At 45.6% G+C, this 18,972-nt stretch overlaps 1 protein-coding gene across 1 annotated transcript in view; it reads left to right on the forward strand.

Annotated features, from left to right (window-relative positions):
- LOC116944987 (calcium-activated chloride channel regulator 1-like) overlaps nt 1-18,972 on the forward strand; it is a 31,006-nt gene that overhangs the window by 1,006 nt on the left and 11,028 nt on the right. The window contains exons 2-10 of the mRNA XM_032958997.2: nt 949-1,089; nt 3,397-3,547; nt 4,856-4,964; nt 6,184-6,361; nt 10,434-10,661; nt 13,480-13,704; nt 15,866-16,043; nt 17,492-17,598; nt 18,160-18,384. Coding sequence (XP_032814888.2) covers nt 949-1,089; nt 3,397-3,547; nt 4,856-4,964; nt 6,184-6,361; nt 10,434-10,661; nt 13,480-13,704; nt 15,866-16,043; nt 17,492-17,598; nt 18,160-18,384 — 1,542 coding nt within the window. The remainder of the gene's footprint in view (nt 1-948; nt 1,090-3,396; nt 3,548-4,855; nt 4,965-6,183; nt 6,362-10,433; nt 10,662-13,479; nt 13,705-15,865; nt 16,044-17,491; nt 17,599-18,159; nt 18,385-18,972) is intronic.

Consider the following 18,972-nt stretch of genomic DNA (forward strand, 5'->3'; position numbering starts at 1 on the left):
GTTGCAGCAGCGCTAGCTGCCGGCTGGAGGCCAGGGGGGGGGGGGGGGGCGGTGGTCGGCTTCCTTCGTGGCTGAAGCAGGTCGATCGCCACCTGCAAGGCCTGGGACCGGGAAGGGAGTCGGAGGCTTGCGGATCACCGAGTGGGACTCCCAAAGGGCTGGAGCCGGAGAGTGAACGCGGCCACGCGATGCGTATGCACGCAGGCCCCCACATCAGACGTTAGCGAGTGTAGATTAAAAAAAAGAGAAAGCTCCCAACGCAGGTGGAGTGACTGTGGATAGCGTCAAAGATGCGATACCATCTGTTGAAACAAAAAAATTAGTGTACTTAGTCACTAAATGTTTACATTTAAATTAAATAGCTCCATCCATAGCTTGACGCCAATCATATTATTCACAAAGTGAGGTTTAATACTGTTCCTGAATATTATAGTCATTAACCTCCTATCATGAACGTAATAATCAATCGTTTATTCACAGACCCACACTCAAGTGAGTCAGAGCAGCCGACACGTCGCAAGCTGCGTGCATCATTTCCGAAATACATGATATAAAAATATATATATAGTGGAAAGGTGGTAAGTTGCCAAAGGGGGAGAGGAGAAGAGAAGGGGGTCACACGGTGCTGTTCTAAACAATAAAATGCAAACATCAATGGGTGTAGCCACAATCAATAAATAGAGATGAACAACAATTCAAACAAAGCATACCAACTATAAAGTGGCTGCTGGTCTCCTTGTCGAGACGTCTTACCTTAGCTAGGGCACGGTCGTGCGGCAGCGAGTGCAAGCGATAAGTTATTTTGATTTATTCGTGGGGGGGCGGGGGGGGGCGGTTGCGGTGGTGAGCAATTGGTGTCGAACGTGTGGTCGCGGTGAGAGATCAACCGCGGGTGTGAAGGATCGGCGTTGTGGGGCCAATAGCGCTGCCGACGAACTCCTCCCGCAGGAGGTGATCACGGCAGCGTCGGCGCGCCTGTATTCGTCGACGAAGCGGCGCGCCTTCTTCAGGAACGTCACCATCCTGCTGCCCGCTTCGTGGAGCCCCCACGAAGAGTACGGGCGGCCCAGCACGGAGGCATTCGACTCGGTGAGAGTGTGGGGGGCCACGGGGTGGGGGGCCCAGGGGGGGGGGGGGAGGGGGACCACCACGGCCCACCCCACCCCGGTAGAACGCGGAGGAGAGGTTGGTGCCAACGTTGATTCTCACGAATGTGGCCGCGTACGTGCACACACGTTGAACTTCTTTCGCACAGGATGTAGCCAACCGTTGCTAATCGTTGACAATGTTTACTGGGACGAAGCCGGGGCGGGAGCCATGGCAATCCGCATCGCGAGGTGGAAGAGTAGCCGGCTCGTATCCCTGTGAGGAATTTATATTTATTTAAAAAAAAACGTCGTTGAGTGATTTTGCTGTGTCCACCTCTCGGGTCAGTTAAGGTGTGTTGCGATGACTCGGCATGCATACTTGTGCTTCCCCTGTTGTTATTTGACATTTAATTGATATAAACAAGGCAAAATAATATTTTTTTCACAATGGGAAGAACTGACCGCCACCCTGAGAAGCGTGAAAAATGTAAAAGCTCCCATCCTAGATGGAATGTATGTGGACTTCCATCACAGACGCGGGGCCATCTGTTGAAACATAATTCGTGAACTTATTGACTAAATTTAGATTTAAAGCTTTCGTGACTGCAGTAATTCATATGCTTAGTTCTTTCGGTAAAGTCACGTTAAAGGGAAACAATAAAATAATAAAATATATATAAAACAATAAACATTCTCACGACGTTTCGACCATAACACAAACGGTCGTCATCAGGTGAATCAACGTTGGCACCAACCTCTCCTCCGGTGACACCTGATGACGACCGTTTGTGTTATGGTCGAAACGTCGTGAGAATTTTTATTGTTTTATATATATTTTATTATTTTATTGTTTCCCTTCAACGTGACTTTACCGAAAGAACTAAGAATATTATTGACTAAATGTTACCACACAAATGTAATACCTCAATCATGGAATTATGCCTATCATTATTCTTTGGAAAAAAAGTAGATAACACAGATTTTAGATATTAAAGATGAACTAGCCTAAGTAAATATAAGATTTATTTACAAAGATCACCGGAAACATAATAATTAACATTTTAGTGGATAAACAACAATAAATTAAGAAATTAATTATGAAATAAAGAGGCAGACAAAAGCAGCATGAAGTTATTTTGAAAACTGAATTGAATAATGATAAGCAACAAAGTCCCTTTACATGAAACTGAGATAATGTACCCCCCCCCCACACCACGATTAGAACAGCTCCTTGTGTTGACCTTGTGTTGACCTTGTGTTGACCTTCCTTGTGTTGACCTTCTTGTGTTGACCTTCCTTGTGTTGACCTTGTGTTGACCTTCCTTGTGTTGACCTTCTTGTGTTGACCTTCCTTGTGTTGACCTTCCTTGTGTTGACCTTCTTGTGTTGACCTTCCTTGTGTTGACCTTCTTGTGTTGACCTTCTTGTGTTGACCTTCTTGTGTTGCCCTTGTGTTGACCTTCTTGTATTGACCTTCCTTGTATTGACCTTCCTTGTGTTGACCTTGTGTTGACCTTCTTGTGTTGACCTTGTGTTGACCTGCTTGTGTTGACCTTGTGTTGACCTTCTTGTGTTGACCTTCTTGTGTTGACCTTCCTTGTGTTGACCTTCCTTGTGTTGACCTTCTTGTGTTGACCTTCTTGTGTTGACCTTGTGTTGACCTTCTTGTGTTGACCTTGTGTTGACCTTGTGTTGACCTTCTTGTGTTGACCTTGTGTTGACCTTCTTGTGTTGACATTCCTTGTGTTGACCTTCCTTGTGTTGACCTTGTGTTGACCTTCCTTGTGTTGACTTTGTGTTGACCTTCCTTGTGTTGACCTTCTTTATCAGCACACGGCTGGATTCGTGCCTAAGTTGTCCTCCACAGATTCTTCCAAGTGGATGGCTGCGTCTTGTAAAATTTTTATTGTTGTCATCACATGATCTGGGCGTGGGGGTGGGCAGATCAGATTAGATACTCTCCACATCCATCGTCCACTGAATTCGTGATTCAAACATTGCCGAATCGCGAGGTCACAGTGCGCCGGTGAACAACATTTCATGCAAATAGACGTCGTGGCCACGCTGTGCGTTAACACAAAAAAAAACACATTCTTCAATAGCACTGCCTTCAAAGGAAACCTAATCGGTGACGTTTCGGGCAATGACCCTCCTTAATTTTTTTTCCGGAGGCAGTGTTATCGATGCACGTGTTGTACATTTAACAGCGCTTTGAACTAAAAAAAAAACCCCCGTCGCTATAGGGAAACACCGAGCGGAGCTGGAGTGGCGGTCGTCTGGTCTGTCTGTCTGTCCTTACCACAACAAGGCGGACGTGGTTGTGGCACAGCCGCATGACTCGAGCAACGATGAGCCCTACACGGTGCAGTTCGGCCTGTGCGGAGAGAAGGGCCAACACATCCACCTCGCTCCCAGCTACCTGCTGCAAGACACTGCCATCTCCTCGTACGGACCACGAGGTACGGACACGGATGCCATGGCGTGCCACGTTACGTAAACCGCCTCTTGCTCTTTCACGTTGGCAATTGTTTCGATGACGTTGCGTTTTGTTTTTTTAAATAAAATCCCCTGGAAGATAGGTGAATACATTTTTTTTAAAGGAAATGTTAACTGGCTTTGATTTGATTTAAATATGTAATTTCATTTCATATGCAGTTGGTATCTCTACCTTACACGCCTCAAAGTCATTGGTCATTTGTATGCGATTTATATAACTCCAGGAAAATCGTCATTTGAATGTGTTTTTCCCATTCGCGCAATTGTATGTTATGTTTCCACGAAATAATGCTACTTATTTACCCAGGAAGCCACATTGAGCTCAATGACTATTTCAGAAATTTTCTGCGACATCGGGCTTTTTATATTAAGATTTTTTTTCAGCCAATGAATGAGAGTGGGAGGAAACCGGAGAACCCGGAGGAAGCCCACACACGTGCGAAGGGGCAACATTTTATCCCACACAGATGGGTCAGACGATATCAGTCCACACTTGTTGTACCGTATTCTTCTGGCTAGCAAGCCAGGGTATGGCACCTCGACACCCAACGCAGCATTTGTACGGTCCAGCAAACCCTCGCCTCCACAGTTCTGGATTACAAGCATTGCCCTACCACCGCCCGGCAAAATTCGATCAGTCTCTTTTTGCTCAAACTAGCCGATGGCAGTGTTCATCGCTGTTCGTCGGGGGTGGAAATTCTACGTTCTCATGATGAGGGCAAGTCATTCTATAGGAAAACCACTGTTGATTAAACAATGTCCCGCTTTAAAATCAAAGAAATAAAATATTCAGCTCTATAATGGTTTGTTTCCATAATATTTAACACAAATTTAATATCATTTACAAAGCCAGTAATAATCCACAAATAACAATTTCTGGAAGGAACGATGGAATGAAGGAGGAATATATTTTGACAAAAACCAAGAATGGTAAAAAAAAACAAGACGACTGCCACTACAACTAAAATAAGCTGCACAATATAATCACCGTGTATGCCATCAAGTCATGAAATATTACCATTGATGTTTAAACATAAATAGAGACGCAAACACATACCTTTCTTCTTTAAACAAACATAACTTTAAAAGCACACTCGAACTATACGCATATTTAGAACTGCTTGATGTGTTTCGTTTGTTGTCCTTCCCCCGCAACCACCGATTGCCACGGTTGGCTACGTACGACGCGAAAGAAGTTCCACACGTGTACACGTGAACACTGACAACTCTAAACGTCCGTACCCCCACCTCGCCCGTGCTTTGGCGTGCAGAGAAGTCGTTTTTGCACGAGTGGGGCCATCTACGGTGGGGTCTGTTTGACGAGTACGGCAGCCCGCAGCCCTTCTACGTCTCGGCGGCTGGGAACATCGAGAACACGCGGTAGGTAATAAGAGCCGGCCAGGAGCTTGTCGCTCGGCACAGCATTCAGAGCATTTACACATTTTGGAGGCCGTCCGTAAATGACGTCACGCACCTAGGGGGGGAGTCAGACATTTGTGACGATGTGTGACGAGGGGGAGGGGGGGTTGCGAAATGTGACGTCACATCAAAATGCGCAACTTTAAATAAACATAGACAACACGTTCTACTTAATTAAATTGACTTTTGTAATAAATGTTTTCTCCTACAACACCAGAGTGCAGCGCCACATTAAATACGCACTACAATGACAATAGTTTAAAGCGATTTGAAGCATGTTTTATTTTGGGGGGGGGGCAGAGTTTTGTGACGTCATATTTGAGGGGGGGGGTCTGACTTTTTGTGACGCCGTGTGACGAAGGGGGGGGTCAAAAATCGTTCAAAATCGCGTGACGTAATTTATGGACGGCCCCTTGATTCATGGGGGGGGGGGGGATGGAGGACGGAGAGATTGGCACAGGAGTTATTGCAAAAGTATTATTTGGGGCTTTCAGGAAAGCCACGTAGAAAGGTTCCAATAAAATAACAACAAATATATATTTTTTAAACTACAGCTCCAATGACTGCTAACACGGTTTTATCACAGAACGCTTTAAATCCCGCCACCTGAGTTTGATTCTCGACTGTGGTTCAGTGGGCTCAGTGGCGTCAGTGGCGAGCGACACCCGATCCAGTCCTTTTGTCACCGCCGCCACCCCTTCACCAACACATCCTGACCGGCGTGGTGAAGTATGGTCAAAATTCCACAGCACCGACAAGGCACGGGGGAGGCGCCCACCCAGCAGTGGATTTAAAAAGCGCTGTAAGCTATATTTTTTGATAACCCATTAAGACACCATACACTGCGATCGCGATCAATCATGACCCAACGTCGTGAAATATGGCGAAAGCAACTCTCATGGCCGCTAACACGGTGCGCGTGGGGAGGCCTTCATCCAGCAGTAGATTTCCTTTATTTTTGCATGACAAACCCCAATGTTCACGACTGTTGGATACATGCCCCCCCCCCCCCTTCCCAGCTCTGCGTTTATCACCGTGTGTGTGTTTAGTTTCGTTTGAAATTTGACATCGAGTTCCGAGTGTGGAGGAGCAGAGAGAGCCCCCTGCAGACAGACGCTGCAATCTGCACAGCAAACACAGACCAAGCTGCTCTGGGCTCTCTGCCCGTGTGCTTCTCCAGGTGTAGCAAGGACATCGAGGGCTCCATCAGCGTGGTCACGTGCACGGACGTCATGTGCACGTCCAAGGACTGCAGCATCGACGAAGCCACCAACTTGCCAGAGCAGGGATGCACCTTCTACCCGAACTCCATACAGAAGACGAACGTATCCTATATGAGTCTGCAGTGGCTGGATAATGTGAGGAGGCCAGCTCTGAGCCGTGCGGTCATTAATCATCACCATCATGGATCGTTGTCACTCGTCACCAGCATCGTCATCATCATCATCATAAAAGCAGCAATAACAACAGCGTCACAATTTGTATTATGTGTCACATTCCATTGGTTTAAAGGAAGAAGTAGGATAAATACATTTTTATTTAAAGCTTTCGTGACTGCCGAAAGAGCTAAGATTAGGATAAATAACTTAACTTATTGAAATCAGGTGCCCTGTGTTTATTTGAAAAAGTAACATTCCAAAATGAAATTTCGACAACAGAAATCGTGTCGTTGTTTACGCATTGTTTTTTACGGCAGCCACCCAATTAGAACTGTGATTGGATGGAATCGTGTGGCTATTGTCAACTTAACGCGTATCCACTGAGTCGTTAAGTATTTTACGATAGGAACGTATACGTGAGAGTACTTATATATTTAATATAGCCTGTTAACAAGTAGGGTGAATTAATGTGCGTGCAGTGACTCCAGTTTCAGGCGGGCAGTGATCTCCGCCTTGGTTGTTGGAATTGCAGTTGACACGGAAAGGCCTTGAATTCATTAGAGAACGAGAGGGAAGTGAAGGTGATTTTGAATGCGCCAGTGGGTGCTGCTGAGCTGCCACAAAACTGATCTCCTGCGAGGCGGTGTGAAGCTCATGGTTGGAAAACCTGAGATGGGGATGGCTAGAAACTGGACCTGGATCCATGGTACTTCCCCGGATAGATTTAAACTATTTTTTTTTATTTTACCAGGTACCAAGCTCACTGAGCTCTTTTTCAGCAGTGACCTGGCCACAAAGGATACCTCAGCGAAGTGGTTTATCACGCAAAAATGTATGGGTGCCAAATACTCTAAACGCGTGTTTCTAAAATGCGGGGGTGGGTGGGGGGGGAACCAGTGGACCCAGAGAAAAATCCACGCGACTACGGGAAGAACATGCAAACTCTAAATATACATCTTCTTGGTTCTTTCGGTAAAGTCACGTAGAAGGGAAATAATAAAAATAAAACATAATAAAATAAAATTCTCACGACGTCTAGGCCACAACACAAGTAGCCTTCCTCAGGAAGGCTTCCTCAGGAAGGCTGCTTGTGTTGTGGCCGAAACGTGGTGAGAATTTTATTTTATTATGTTTTATTTGTATTATTTCCCTTCTACGTGACTTTACCGAAAGAACCAAAAAGATGAATCCCTGCAGTCACGAAAGCTTTGAATCGAAATCTAAATCTACAGCCGAGTCAGGATTGAACCCACGACCTCCTGCATATCAGGCGAGGGAGATAACTTCTCGCCACCATGGCGCCCCATATACTCTTTGGAAGAACGTATTCATTGTAATCCTTGCAATTTATTTCCCAAATAATTTAACATTTAGTAGACGACGCTTATTAGAAACCCAGTAAGTGTTAAAAATACGTCCCGAAGCTCAAGCATGATAAAATAACCGGATGAGTGAAGCAATGCAAGTGTCCATGAAGCTATATTTTTTACAGAGATGAACACAAAACACTCTAAAACAATACACAAAGGCACTTTGTTGGTGGACAAGTAACAACAATGAAAACTACAACAATGGGATTGCTGCCGCGGCGCAGTGGTTAGCGTTCGATGTTATGCAATGAAATCCGGCAAACTGAGTGTGATTCCTGGCCATGGCTAAGATAAGTAGTGAGCGATATCCTGGTTCCCACCATTATTTCCATCAACCCACATTGACAGCTGTGGTGAAGTATGATCCAATGACCCCTGTGACCGACACAGCGCGGGGAGGGGCTGTAAATTAACACAATTATTTACAACAATGGCAAGTGTCTCTCATTTCTCAAGCAAAGCCACTCGAGACACTATTTTATTAATGTATTCATTCATTCGTCGACCAACGATCCAATCCAACGAGCTGATGGAAATATTGATGAAATTTTCGAATCAATTCAATTAAATTTGGATTTATAGAGCGTCTAAATGTGACGGGCGGTTGGGTGGGGGCATGCCCACGTTGAGAGCGGGGGGTGGGGGGAAAAAGAGGAATCATTGTTATTTGGTTATTTATGGAGGTGATATGTGGGAGGTGAGAAGGAAAATGCTTCATACGAAATGTGAACAATGCCGCCACTTGCTTAAATAAAATAAAAAATAAAAGATGTACCCTTATTCTCATTAACTGCATCGCAAAATGTGGGACGTGCAAATGTACAGCTTGTGCGTGGGTTTTATAAAGGACTTCCAAGTGCAAATGTCCCTTAATTTGATTGAGATAGGACAACTAAAACAAATATGATTAAGCTGTTTTATGCACCAAGCCACTGGCTTTGAGTGTAATATATATATTCTTTAAGATGGTGGCTCTGAGTAGAATGAAAATTTGGTGATAACGGCTACGACTGTTATTCATAAATAGCAATTTGCAGATGGGTGAAGATATCAACAGGCTTTGTGATAAATACTGAATGAGATATTTAAATGATATTATATGTATGGAGTATTGACATTTTCACATGTAAAGCGCTTTGTGAATTTTCAATGAAAGGCACTATATAAAATAAGATGTTATTATTCTTATGAGCCGTGGGTGGAAATTAAAACCAGGTCACTAGGTTAATGGTGCTGTACGCTAACTGCTGCACCACCACTCCTCCCTCCCCCCCCCCCCCCCACTATAATTATGACTGTGTTCTTTAATGTAAGTGAAAAATATTATCTAAAACAAAAAATTCTACATGGAAACTGCCTTGTGATAATATGGCAACACATACACAGTTTCCCTGGACAAATTATTATTATCTGATTGAGTGGAACGTTGCCCACTTGTGGACTGTGATTGGCCCCTTCATGATAATATATCAATAATTACGCTCTAACAACTGAGACAGTGGAAAACTGTCGGTCTACCCACATGAAGTGGCCGTGCTCACACAGCCCGTGTCTCTCTCGGAGGCTTCGCTGGCGGTTCATAGTGGCGCCACGGTGGTGAGATGTTAACTACCTCGCATGGTATACAGGAGGTCGTGAGTTCGATCCAGACCCTGGCGTCTGTATATTTGGAGTGTGCGTGTCTCTCTCTTCCCGTGGCCGAGTGGATTTTTCTCCGGGACCTCCGGTTTTCCCCTCCACATTTATAAATGTGCGTATAGGCTATTTGGCTGCAATACATTTCCACGCGATAAGCCACTTCGTTGAGCTATCATTTGTGGCCATGTCGCTTCTGAAAAAGAGCTATATAGCTCAGTAGGCCTTACCTGGTAAGATAAAAATGGTTTAGTTTTTAGTTCAGTGTCCTCTCCGTGTGTTAGCCTGGAACTGGCTTCATCATCTTACACAGCTGTGTACTCTCCGCCCATCACTCTTCTTTCTTTCCTCGTCTCCCTCTCTCTCTCTCTTTTCCCTCTCTCTTCTCTCTCTTCTGCTTCTCTTCCCAGCCCTAGATCACAACGAGGTTATTTTCTAGATCCATTGGTCTGCACCGAATGCGACAATCCCTTGTACCCCAATTCTATTTTTCTGCACTTACATTGATAAATGTATAAATCAAATAGAAAAATGTCCTCCCTTTCATATTTCAGTATAAACCATTGGTGTTCAAAATGTTAAATGAACAACAGCAAAACAAACTGAACACCTTCGTCAATGTATGTATGTTGAACTTCTTTTCCACTGTATGTTGCCAACCGTGATAATTCTGCAACAGCAATGCCTTAAAAAGGAAAAGTGTATACTTAGGCAATGTTTCAGGCAATGTGCTAAGAAGGGGCATTGCCTGAAATGTCACCTATTAGGTTTTTTTCCTCTTAAGGCCACAATGTTATTGACGAACGTCCCGAGTTGTCTTTTGTACTTTGTGCTTCCACTGCCAACGCAGAAGCGCCAAATAATTTGTTACACGCCAACGTTAGGCCTTTTCAAACACAACCTAGCCACTGGTTGCACTTAAGAGCCGTCAAAAGACACGTGGAGAGAGCTCGCGTACGCTTCACCTTCACAGGCGATGCACAATCACCGTGTAACCGTGGGGTGTTTTTTTTTCTCCCTCTCTCTCTTCCCCCCGGGGCGTTCAGGTGACCGAGTTTTGCGATGAGAAATCTCACAACGTGGACGCGCCCAGCATGCAGAACCGCGTGTGTGGTTTCAGGAGCAGCTGGGAGGTCATGCTCACATCCGAGGACTTTGCCGGCAAAGAAAATGCCATTGGCAACGTGCCATCCACGCAGCCCACCTTCAAACTCGTCCAGGTGACGCGCAGGGTGGTGACGCTCGTCCTGGACATCTCGGGGAGCATGGAATATGTACGTGAGTTGTGCGTTACGTAAGTTCAACACGTAGGCTTTCGCGACCAATTTTGCGTATGCGCCGTATGCTGAACTTCTTTCGCACCGTACTACGAAGCCAACTGGGCTAAGTCGGAGGTGCGAGTTAAAAAGCAATTTCGTAAATATCGCTCTATCTTTTATAGTTGTGTGTCCATGTGAAGGAATCATAGAAATTAGTTTTACCATTAATGGGAGTTGGGGGGGCGGATGGGTACAATTGTTAGCGCACTGCACTTTAGACCCAGCTAGTATCATTACCGTTTACATTACAATGTGGAATTATATGATGTCTTGTTATTTTATTAAAATATGTAAATGCGGCTGCATCTCGAGAAGCTATGCCAAATGTTTTATGGCAATGATTATGCTGGGTTTATATTGCATCGTCATTCATGAAGTGTGATTTCACAATCGCCGAGGAGCCACACACAGAGAAGCTGGAAGGCAGCAGCAGCCAGGCGGTGAGCAGGCACTTCCAAACGTTGCCAAAGCTCTTTAGTCCTCTATATATTAAGGTGTTTTCGGCCAATTATTGAGTGTTTATGCGTACAGAATATGATGTGCCTCATGGCGAACCACCCAAAACAGGGGACGGTGGGGCATTGCGCGCTCGATCTTAAAGAGAGCAGCAGGGTGACGTCATCATTTAACTCATTTAAGTTAAATGATGACGTCACCCTGCTGCTCTATTTATGACCGAGAGCAAGTGAGGGCTTTACCATTCTGGCGAATTGCCCGATGATGCTGGATGTATTTACCAGCGAAACGTCACAGTACTCAAACTGTAAATGTTGTGGATTCACTCCCCAACACACCGGTGGGCTAAAGTAGTGAACTAATTGTCTTTTGTCAACGTGACACTTTTTTTTTGCTGATTGGCCGTGTTCGGTGGTGGAGGGTTACGACACATTTATAAACAATGCGATCTAACCCAAAAACCTTTATTATCAATAATATTGGTGGCGAAAGCCTACTACGTGTTAAATTGGTGAAGTCCCTTGGGGTGCGGCGAATCGGGGGGGAACCACCCCAGGCCCCGTGCATTGGGGAGCTCCACACTTTAACTTCACGGTGTCAGATGTAACATTTCCGGCCTAGTTTGAAGGATGTTGGGGGGGGGGGCACGGAGTGGGATTTGCCCCGGCCCCCCCCAACCCCCCCAACCCCCCTGTGGACGGGCCTGCTGACGGGCGTAGTGAAGAATGGTCAAATAACCCTCACGACTCATACGGCATGGGGAAGCCCTCATACAGCTGTGAGTTGACAAAGGGCTGCACGCATACCGATGCAGTATTGCATGTCAGGCTAATTCTAATTGTGGTGGTAGATAAGGGGGGTTTGTTAAATGCAATTTAATTGTAGTCACCCAAAAAATAACAGGACATCCCCAAGCAAAATGCTCGCACCACTTCCGACCCCCTCCAGAGAAACCTCCATGCCAGAAAGGTCCATCCGCAATTGCCGAATGTCAACCTGGAAGGCCGTTTGGTAGTTACACGAGAATGAATCAGTGGAACACTACTGGCCATACAGAGCTCTGCAGCAGCACAATCTTAACAATTTATAGCTTGCAATTTCCACCATCTGTAGTCAAAGGGGAATTCATTGCTAGCATTTTGATTGAACGCTCATACAATTTAAGCACGTTATGTTCTTAGATACTGCACATACAGTAATCCTGTTATATTGATTCACATCTCGAAAAGGGTTTCAGCTCCATTATTAAACTGGTTTCCTTGGACAAGTGCTTAGGAAGATGACTCAATTCTCCAATACCGCACGTTTTTCGGAGATTATATTTCTATGCTCATTAAGGAAGAACCACAATCATGAAGTGGGGCCTCGCAATGCCATCGGGCTCACGGTCCACGGTGACATTAAATGAGTTAGTGAGGACAGTTACTGAAATTAAGTTGGGTTTATAGTGTAAAGGAATAAGCTACGATGGATCTTCAACCCGCCACCACTTGATCTACGGCTCCGTATATGAGCAGCATATCATGAGCAACGAACGATGGCTTGTAAATTTCCACTTTTTATTGGACCACAGACTCTCGGTTTGTCCTTCACAGATACAGTTAATAACGGGTGCATTTTAAAATAAATTTTACTGCAAGGGGCAATTTGTATACGTGTTGCAAGCGCCACGTGTGTGGGTGGCGGGTGAGATCCTCGTCGCTTTTGCCATAACCATTAATATAGTCACCGTCATCAGGTTCGTTATACTCCAATCAGCATAAGTAGTATGAACACCACTGCGGTCTACACAGAGAGTATGTGGTTAAAGTTCCTAAGATAGGCAAACAAGTCTGCCCTGAGAAAGCGTACATGCACGCTATAAAATCTGAGTGCGTTTTTTTATATTTTGCCTATGCATTATACATCAATCGATCATCCACACACGTCACCCAAAACTCGCAATTGAGGAGGAGAGTATTCCTTCCTCAAACTGGAGCCACACAGGCTATTGTGTGGCTCCAGTTCCACCCTTTCATTTTAAAATGTTCCTATAAAATCTATCCTCTGTCCTTTTGACAAAAACCTTCACCTTTTCCTGCACAGCCACAGCCCCAGTGGCGTAGCTTTCGAGTGTACAGGCGGTGCAACTGCACCGGGCCCCACGGCCCGCAGAGGCACAGGCACCAGGGGTACAAAAAGTGGGGAAATCGGGACAGGAGAACCGGGCCACACTTCGTTTCCTGCTCCAGGGCCCAAAGCCAAGGCTCGGCGACCCGTTGAAAAACGCGTGACCGTGAGAAACACGACCGTGAGAAACACGACGTCTTTGTTTCAGAATTCGCGAATGCTGAGGATGAGACAGGCGGCCGAGATCCTCATCATGCAGGTGCTGGAGGACGGCACTTACCTCGGAATCGTGTCGTTCAGCAGCACGGTCGTTGTCAACTCGCCCCTCGTGCTGCTGAGCGACGAGGCCAGCCGCAGGAGACTCGTGGAGCTGCTCCCGCAGACAGCCTATGGGGCCACGAAGATGTGCGACGGACTAAAGCAAGGAATCAAGGTCTGATGCACAGCCTTGTGAGGTGGTTTGGGGGGCTCAAGGATCACAGCGCTGAGGTGGCACTGCTGAGAAGCCTTGGTCGGAATCTGGGCTACCGCCTGTGATTAAACTGAGTTCTCGAGCGTGGCGAGTTCATGGTCGTAGCCCGGTCGTCATTATTGACTACACACGGAAAAAATATATATTCATCACGTTAAAGTTGGAGTTCAGCTAAGTTTAGAAAATGTCATGCTCTGAGAATTGAGACTGCCATGCAACAGACATTTATTTTCTGCTAGATATTTGAGAAGGGTGCAAAAGCTGACAAAATGTCAACGTAGTATTTTAATTGTATATGCAACAATAATGCTTGCCCATTATTAGTTTTATATGGGTGGACGTGTAATCGATATACCTGGGCATGTGATGGACAGAGGAGGACAGTGAAACGAAATAGATTATTGTGCCACATATTGTACGCTCCCACATCGACATTCCCCCATCACCAACCCACACTGACCAGCATAATGAAGTACTGTATGGTCAAATAACTCCCACAATCCTCACGACATGGAAAGGCCATCATCCAGCAGTAGAATTACCATCAGCTGCATGTGTACATGATATTCTTGGGCATGCAGTTATTACTGGTATTGTAATTGGTAAGTGGCAATATTTTATTAATGGGAATGTCATTGATTATAATCCAGCTATGTGGCACTGTGGGGAGCGTGACAAACTCAAAATTGGAAAATTGTAAGTTACAAAACTTCGTTCGGGGACTTGACTCTGCCTATCACCCTCCATGGTTGATACATTTGAGTACTATTGTTTGAGAAGTCAACAATGATTTTCCTAATGGAGAGACATGCACCTACCATACGAAAGTGAGAGTTTCACTATAATTAAGAGTGGCCAATAGAGATACATGCCACCCCATTGCTTGTTGTATCAGGGAAACAATTTGTCTGAAATTTTGTTGGTATTTTACCCCAAATTGCAACTGTACTATTGGCCTCATATCATGAGACAAATAATCTGTTTGAAACTCTCATCTCATCGGGCTGTAGAGCAGATTATCTTCTGAAACATTCTCAAAGTGGTTTGTTTATTCCCTATAAAGTAGGTCCTTTACACAGCCACGCATTCCCACACTCTGCTATGAGAGCGTTTGTCGTGTGACAGTCAAACTGACGTACTCTATATAGTGGTCGGAGCTGGAATTTTTGCTCATTTAAGTGTAAACGCAAATTGGATATTGCACGAACTTTTTTTGTGCAGTGACCAGGCTGAGACCATCAACCCACTACGCTTTGCGAACCCAGCTCAATCAAGGGAGGGTGGTCGCCCATATTTTGAACCAAAGACCACAACAGTGCTTCGCTCACTGCTCTGTCCTCTGAGCCATCCAGCCACCTCAGCACTTTAATTTTGACTGGCACATCATTATACACTATGTCAACATGTGTGTGAATATAATCACTACCAATAACTGTAAGTGAAGTTGAAGGCGATGAAAGGAGCAGCCCGACGGTCGCTTGCTTTCACCTCTGCTGACGAAAGGGCCGACGTGGGAGAGAGCTCAAAAGAACCCCTCTGTAGAGCATTTTCCCTACCCTTTACCCCACCATGTGACCTGCCAATTGACTAAATGTAGTGTACCCATTTATACTGCTGGGTGGACAAGGGTTGGGGGATTTAAGCTAAAACTAAACTATATATTTTTTTTATTTTACCAGGTACGGTGTAAGGCCTACTGAGATATACAGCTCTTTTTCGGAAGTGACCTGACCACAAATGATAGCTCAACGAAGTGGCTTATCGTGTGGAAATTTATAGCAGCCAAATACTGTAAACGCATGTTTCTAAATATGGAGGGAAAAACCGGAGGACCCGGAGAAAAATCCACGTGACCATGGGGAGAGAGAGAGAGAGACATGCAAACTCCAAATATAAAGGCGTCATGTCGGGATTGAACTCACGACCTCCTGTATACTAGGCGAGGTAGTTAACATCTCGCCACCGTGGCAGGTTTAGGAAACAATGCCCCTTGCTTCAACTGCAGTGACGGGAGGTCGAACCGGCAAACCTTTGGGTTGCGTTCCCGGTGCTAACCATTACACTCGCGGCTGGTTGCATCGCAACCCCAAAACATTACAGCTTCATTTTGACGGGAACGCAGGTGCTGTCGCAGGACAACGGAGACGCCCTTGGGGACGAGATAATTCTGCTGACGGACGCCGGGGACACGACGAACGAGAACTGCCTGGAGACCGTGCAGCAGTGCCAGTGTGTGGTGCACACCATCGCGCTGGGCAACACCCCCACCATGGAGTTTGAACAGCTGTCTGCTAGCACAGGTGAGGCGATGCAATGCACAACGGCCATGGAACGGCCAAACAGCTCAAAAATATTTGCGTGGTGAAGGTAAACATCCAACCGCCTCCACCACCAATGTTGCTTGCTTACGTCATTGCTGGCGGAAGGGCCTCAACTATACGGAGCTCAAGACAGCCCCAGCTAGAGGGTACTTGGCCTTCTCTTCCACGCTAGTCAGACCTTCTGGAAGAGGTGGGAGTAGCTGCACTCTATTCGACCACACGCGAACTGCCGATTGATTAACAGCGATACTGCTGAGTCGACAAAGGCGGGGAGGGATTGGATAACCTTGCGCCATTGTTTATAAGGTCGCACTCAACGTGCTTGCCACAAATGAACCACGATACCTTGCTGATCTCGTCAAGGAGCATGCAACATCATGCAAACTCCGGTTCGCCTCTCAGCGGCTTTTGGCGAACCATTGAACAAAGACAATCACTGCATCGTGCGCTTTCAGATGCGCTTCTGCGGACGTTTGGGATGCTCTTCCTTCCGATATTAGGAAGCCACTGGAACTATGCACTTTCAAAATTTAGATTGAATACGAATATCTTTAGATTAGATTTTTGTGTTTAGTTTGTTGTTATCCCCCCGCACCTCTGATTCGTACAGTTGGTTATGCACGGTGTGATACAAGTTCAACATGCAAACATACAACTGGAACATCAAATCTAACCGCCCGACCACTGGACTGCAAGTCCAGTTTGCTAACCATCACAGCACGGCATCATCCCAGTGTCGTACGGAGCCATCGGCTCCCATTTCGCGTCCTCTCTCCCCGTGATTGGTGCATCTCGACCATCTTGTGGCCACTTAAAAAAAAAAATTATAACCGTGTTAGAAATTTCTGCCTTGTGGAAATTGGACATGGAAAGGATACGGAAACGTTGGTCAGTGCAGGGGCGTGTGGCTCTGTACACTGGCAATTGGCATGCAGCAGAATTCAAATTCGGCTCCTCCTGGTTACAAAGCAGGTGCTAATCTGCCGAGCCATCACACCGCCAGCGTGTGGGCATTTGAGCGAGAATTATCTAAATTAAAAATCAACCCCATTGCAAGGAAAATGGTAATGTTATTGGTCTTCTCAATATATTCAGAACAGGTCATTTAAAATAACGCCCAAATCGCCACACTATTTCACATTACTTGAAGTTTCATATATGGTTATTTTATATAGGTCATTAAATAGCTTGGTGATTTATTTGTAACGGTTAAATAGGGTTGTCTGCTTTTTACACCGTTCAATACATTTGCTACCATGGACTTTGGTCAACGGCATAATCATTCGTTACATAATTTTGATTCGATTGTTGTGTGTGCGTGTTATTCCAAAACATGTTTTTGTTCCTTTATTTGTTTTTACATCTTTATACTTTAAATGATTAGCTCATCGCGAATTTCTCCACCGCGATGAAATACGCGCGTTCAGGTGGACTGCAGCTCTTCGCGACAGACAACGTGGACAGCAATGGACTGGTGGACGCCTTTACTCTGACCGGCAATCGAGATGGAAACTGGGAGAGCATGGTCATCCAGGTGACGGCCTTCAGTGCGAGCACGCGAAGACCCACCATCGCCGGCGGCCGCAGTGCTGCCCGTCGAATGAATAAATCATCGCTAGACGATAATAACGACCTTCGAATGCTCTTTCGTTAAAATGCGCTTGACAAGCTGGACATGAAATATTAACGGCCACATGTACTGTGCGTGCGTGCGTGTGCGTGCGGGTGCGTGAGCGTGCGTGAGCGTGCATGAGCGTGCGTGCGTGTGCGTGCGGGTGCGTATTCGAGGGTGATCGTCAAAGAAATCCCAATAGTTACGTGTTCTATTAATACGCAATGTTTCATATATTGAAACGTTTATGTTTTTAATTGATTGAGCTATTATTAGGTGACATTCCAATTGGTTTTCTTTCCTAAAGTATTTTGTTGAACAAACGACAAGACGGCACCTTCAAACCAGACACTTTCTGATCACCCTGTATAGTGCTGTGCGTGCAATTTACAAGCACAAATAAATGTGTCTGGAACTCACCAAAGCTCGTAATTAAGCACGATTAACGCAACTACAGCTCTTTTCCATTTATTTTATTTTTAGCTGGAGAGCAAGGCCTTCTCAATAGACGTTGAGGAATACGTGCAAGGAACAGTGTACCTCGACAGCACGATTGGAAACGACACCAAGTTTGTTGTGACAGGGGTCACAAATGGAAGTATGAGGATTCTCATCACCAGCCCAAACGGCAGGGCCTATAACGCTTCCGACTTCAATGTCGATGCTAATTTCAACACATCACGCCTTACAATCCCAGGCATCGCCAAGGTGAGTGAAGCCATATTTTGCCTGCACTCAGACCTTGCCAAAGCACATTATTATTATACCCGACTGAATATATCAACATGCACAAATCAGTCTGAAATGCTGACGCCCTCTGCATGGCTACAATCTCCAGGTTAAACAAAACTGTTCAAATAGCCCTCAGTTTTGCCAATGCATTGCCCTTTAAAACACACCAAAAATCACAAATACAAACGTGGTAAACAGGGATAGAGTGTACAATGCACGAATATACATGCAATGACAAAAATATATATACAAGCGTCATGGCAGCTTGAGGGCAGCGGTGCATGGTGTGGCTCGCGCGCTGTGCCATGATCCTGGCAACCCGAGTTCGATTCCCAGTCAGGGCTGTCATCAGCGGCGAGTGATAACTGAACCGGTCCTGGGCCCCCCTCTACACCAGCCTGATTAGCGTGGCGTCGTTGGTCAAACATCCCCCCACGACTGACACAGTGTGGGAAGCCTTCATTCAGGGTTGAAAATTATCAATTGCTACATGGCAGCTAAATACAGATGTACGACTCAAGTTTTCGTCCATTAATTCGGACCCAGCCTAAGGAAATGTGTTGG

This window comes from Petromyzon marinus, chromosome 22 (assembly GCF_048934315.1).
Source record: "Petromyzon marinus isolate PM22_M1 ecotype Great Lakes invasive population chromosome 22, UKy_Petmar_22M1.pri1.0, whole genome shotgun sequence".
NCBI classification, from domain to species: Eukaryota; Metazoa; Chordata; class Hyperoartia; order Petromyzontiformes; family Petromyzontidae; genus Petromyzon; species Petromyzon marinus.